The sequence below is a fragment of the Olea europaea genome, unplaced genomic scaffold, assembly GCF_002742605.1.
Source record: "Olea europaea var. sylvestris unplaced genomic scaffold, O_europaea_v1 scaffold112, whole genome shotgun sequence".
In the NCBI taxonomy this organism is placed as follows: Eukaryota; Viridiplantae; Streptophyta; class Magnoliopsida; order Lamiales; family Oleaceae; genus Olea; species Olea europaea.
The window spans coordinates 584,126-588,641 of record NW_019228573.1 but is presented as its reverse complement, the minus strand read 5'-3'; the positions used below and the strand labels follow the sequence as shown (position 1 = coordinate 588,641).

Sequence of the window (4,516 nt, the reverse complement as noted above, 5' to 3'; positions counted from 1 at the left end):
CATACAACCGTAAGTTTGTGTAATTGTTATGTTTAGATATTATAAATAATTGCTTTATTATTGTGGTTAGTTATTTTCTTTGTCTAATCAATAACATTTTTCTTGTAGATATAATGATTACGACGTGTTGGACATCATCAATTTTCTTGGCCTTATATTTAGTTTAGTAGACTTTTATTTTAACGTTATCGTAACGTCATAAGCCTAAAAATGGCTAGCAAAAAAATATGTTTTGATTTATTGTGATTTCACTTTGATTTAGTTGATATTTAAATTTATAGTAAATATATTTAGTTTGTTTTAGATTTATTGCTGGTAAGATATAAATATATATTGAATTCAATGAGTGTAAAAGTAAACAAGCAAAAAAAAAAATATGACGAAATCGGCGGTTTAAAATTGAACCAAGCCGTTAGATTTAGGTTGAGTTTTTTTCCAATCGTTTAAAATGATTTGGTTTAAGTTTGAATTTTTCTCAAACCGGCTTAAACGGTTTGATTTAAAAATTTATCAAAAACCAATAAAATTAGACCGTTTACACCCCTACAGTAAATGCATTCTTATAAACGAAATAAGCTAAGAAATGCTTATAAGATTAGCCAAAACTCTCTTAATCAGTCTTGAGCATAAATTTTGCAAGGAAAACAAGCAGCTTAGGAGCTCATAAATCAAAATAGATAATATAACAATATAAATAAATATAATATATATAATATACACATGGTGAGAAAGAGAGAGATGTTTAATGCGGAAATCTATTATCTTTGTCTTTATGTATTGATATGGAAGAGTTGGTTGCCTCGAGAAGGTGCTAGGTGATAGCAGTGCACGTGTAACCCAGTACCAATACTCATGCTTGAATCCAAAACACAGTCAAAAAGAAATCAAAGACAGAACAGTAAGCCCATACTTCTCAGTCTCTGTTCAAATCACATTTAGGCCATTTGCACGCAGGGAAGATCTTGTCCCTCTCAACCAACCAACACACAAATATACATTTGTAATTTGTATTGCTTTCCCTTGCACTTGTAGGCGGCATTTGTGATGACTGCTCTTCTGCCATTGCACTCGAGCACCTCGGCTACTCAGAAGTCGAGTATATTGCTAAATATTCAGCATAATTCCATACTGAATTTATAGACAAACAAGAAATAACCTTGCTAATTTCCTTCTAGGTTGGGAACTGGATTAGAATTAAGCTATTTGTATAGAAATATTTTGATAGTTGTTGAGGTGCATATGATTCAAATTAAGGGATAAGGTGCATGCCACCTCAATATCTGTCAAAGATGCGGCCAAAAAAAATGTACAAGTAGTAGTGTTGATTGGATTATTTTATCGTACATATGACTAGTACAATATGAGTATCTTACATATGTTTATATAGGTTCATTTTTTGAGGGTAGTTGAGGTTTCATCAGAGTACTAAAAACTGGAAACTTAAGAGGAAAAACCCACAAACAATATCCCTTCATATTTCTTCAGCCGAAATGTAAACATATTTGTTAGGCAAATTGTTGTCAAACGACCTCCTCAGGGTATAATGTAACTCGATATATTTTCTCACTTTGCATCGACCTATTGATTGAATGGCAAATCGATACTTAAGTGACAATGACCCTACCCAAAAACTCTTTGGACCATTTGAAGCAGCTTAATTTAATTAGTCCAGCTCATGATCCGTTTCCACTTATTTGGATGGCTTACAGATGGAAATCCACTTAGCAGCCCACTTAACACCCTCATTGAGTTTGACCCATTAATGTGCCCTAATCCTACTTATTTATTTTGGGCGTCTTTCTTGGATCATACACACACGCTCTCTGCCTCTTTGTCGTCGTGTGAAATCCAATGGTTTTCCCTTTGTGATCTCGGCTTACTATCGTCCTTCACCTTACTGCCTTTGTGACTATTTTTATACCGTGATTATACCTCCTTCCTATGCATCCTAAGTGGGTAAACGAGGAGCAACCATAAGTGTGAAGTAGTTGAGGGGTTTTGGGTTGTTTTCGTTTGAGGTGTCGATTGATAGAGAAATTGAGCCCGGAAAAGACTTGGTGATCGTATATTCCGCACAACAAGATTGTTTGTCAGACAAAATACTAGAATTGCAATGAAAAAAATCATTAAGGATAAAAGAGTTATCCTCAAATTCCACTCCCAACCCGCAATAATTCATGAATTTCACATTCCTCTTCAATCAATCAAAGGCAGATTAATTAACAGATGACACCATGATTTCAACAAACTAATTATAAATCAAATTTTACAAAGTGCAGAGAAATCTTGTTAAAAAGGAGGACGACCTGTCCCCCAGTAAGCCTCGGTGGGTAATTGGCTTGAATTAAGGAGATTTGAAGGCATCCCATGAAAAAGATTTGTGTTAGGATCAGGCATAAGCTGTTGTCCTTGCTGGCCAATAGTTCCTGGTGGTGATCCAACGGCTCCGCTGCCTGGCGCCACAGCCATTGGTGGCTCTTCATCCTCTAGAGGTAGCCTTTCATATGCTGCGTTACCAAATGAGGCTGCCATAATCACCACCGGACCGGCAGCGAAAAGTGGCCCCATGACATTGCCTCCGACGACTTGGCCTTGTCCGCCAGATAAATATATGGTCAATCCTGACGCAGCAGGCGGGGCCGGAGGTGGCAGAAAGGAACCAGACAGGGATAGGATTTCGAATCTTCCATGTAGCGTTAACACTGAGCCTGGTGCAGAAGGTTGTCTTAGAGTGACATTATTCACAGTGCCGCTGCCACTCAGTATGCAAATACCTCTCCGCCGCCGTGTGGCTAAAATGGACACACTTTCTTGAATATCGCAGCCGTCGGTGACTTCCATTACATGGGATCTGAGTGCATTTTGACTGTCTCGAGTGATGATTATAGGGGGTTTTGGTTTGTTCTTGGAACCGGCGGGTCTACCTCTAGGTCTTCTTGTCATTTCTCCTTCTCCGGTGGCCGGCAGTAGCTCTTCCTCCTTTTCGGCTGCGTCGCCAGTGGTCGTGGTGGTGGAAACACCGTAATTGTCGTGACGATCTCGCTTTCGGCTGCGGTATTTATTATCGTTTTCGCTTTGTTCATCTTCAAGATTCTGCTGGCGGTGCTGGAATTGTTGGAGCTGAAGATCTCTGGCGAGAAACGGAGGCGGCAAAGGGCGACCCTGAGCTGTTAACTGATCCATCAGTACAGTTGAAATACCGGTCTGCTTCTTCATATTATGCAGAATCTGGATGAACAGAAGCAAATTCAGACGCAAAACGAGGGAATTTCTCTATCTTACAAGATGGGATTCGTTCTTGGTTGATTTTTCTTCAGTGCTTTTGCTCAAATAACTGAATTCACTATCCCTTTTTCCTCTAATTCTCATGTGATAACAACGTGTTCATGTTCAGTTTCTCTGTGTCGCTTCTTGAATCTTGAGTTTTGAGAGAAAGAAAGGGTTTGGAATGTTAAATATTTTCATGTTTGGGTTAGGGTTTGGTCAAGGATGGAGAGAGGCAATGGGGTTCGGTGGAGTTTTAGGGAAGGGGTGGTGATTGGATGACGAGAGGAGGGGCAGAGTATGGGGGTTTAGACAGCGTGCGCATGGCGGCATGGGCATTGGGAAGTGGGACCCACTTTCTCTCTCCTTTGTCCCCTCGTGACCTAGTATTACTACAAGTGGGATTATAAAACAGTTATGAAAACCATCCCAAACACTTGAAAAACCTCAAAATAATTAGAATTTTGATGGGTGTATACGGTAAGTTCTACAAGGTTTTCACATATTCCTCATATGATGGGAATTCACCTCATTAAAAAAATTACTCCAACAATTTCCAACCCCAAGCTTGTGTGTATTCCGTAGGGGTTCCCTACCTAGTAACCCAAGACAGCCCAAATAAATACACTTTAATTAATTGATTATAGAGTGATTAAACTCTATTTGAGGATGTTTATTTTCCATTTTTTTAAAAATTAAGAATGAAAAATATAATCGTTATGGACTCCACATATAAGATAAAAATTCAAATTTGGTGACTTGATGTGATGGATAACGATCATATTTTTCATTTTAATGGGAAAAAATGAAAAACAAACGGGAGCTTTATATCTATATATTTTATGACATATATAAATTTTAGTTATTTCTTAATCCTGCATTCTTCATATCCAATACTTATAATTAATTATAAACTTTGAATAATATGTTCAATTGTAATTGTTTCGGGTTCAATTATATTATCTCGAAACTGATACTTTGACACTCTCAAATATCATGTCATCTTGACGGATTATAAAAAGTTATAGCATTTTCTATACATATGCATATTAAATCTCGAACTAGTTCTATATATCAAGAATATGTGATCTATTAAGATGTCAAGAAAATGTTCCAAAGGCAAACTTAGGAGAGAGCAAATTTCAAATCCCTCATTCTTGAATTAATTCTTTCAACTTTAACATTTGATTTACTTCTTTCAAAACTAAAAGGAAGCAAAAATGAATATTGAATCATAGAATAAGTTATTTCC

General features: G+C 37.2%; 1 protein-coding gene across 1 annotated transcript; it reads right to left on the bottom strand.

Moving 5' to 3' along the window:
• Nucleotides 1-2,163: 2,163 nt before the first annotated feature.
• Nucleotides 2,164-3,529, bottom strand: LOC111373386 (AT-hook motif nuclear-localized protein 22-like). The gene has a single exon (XM_022995910.1). The coding sequence runs from the start codon at nt 3,214-3,216 to the stop codon at nt 2,290-2,292; it is 927 nt and encodes a 308-aa protein (XP_022851678.1). The 5' UTR covers nt 3,217-3,529; the 3' UTR covers nt 2,164-2,289.
• Between the last annotated feature and the right edge of the window lie 987 nt (nt 3,530-4,516).

Excerpts from the sequence above, each read along its gene's own strand:
- LOC111373386 (XM_022995910.1), bottom strand. The coding sequence starts at position 3,216 with ATGAAGAAGCAGACCGGTATTTCAACTGTACTGATGGATCAGTTAACA.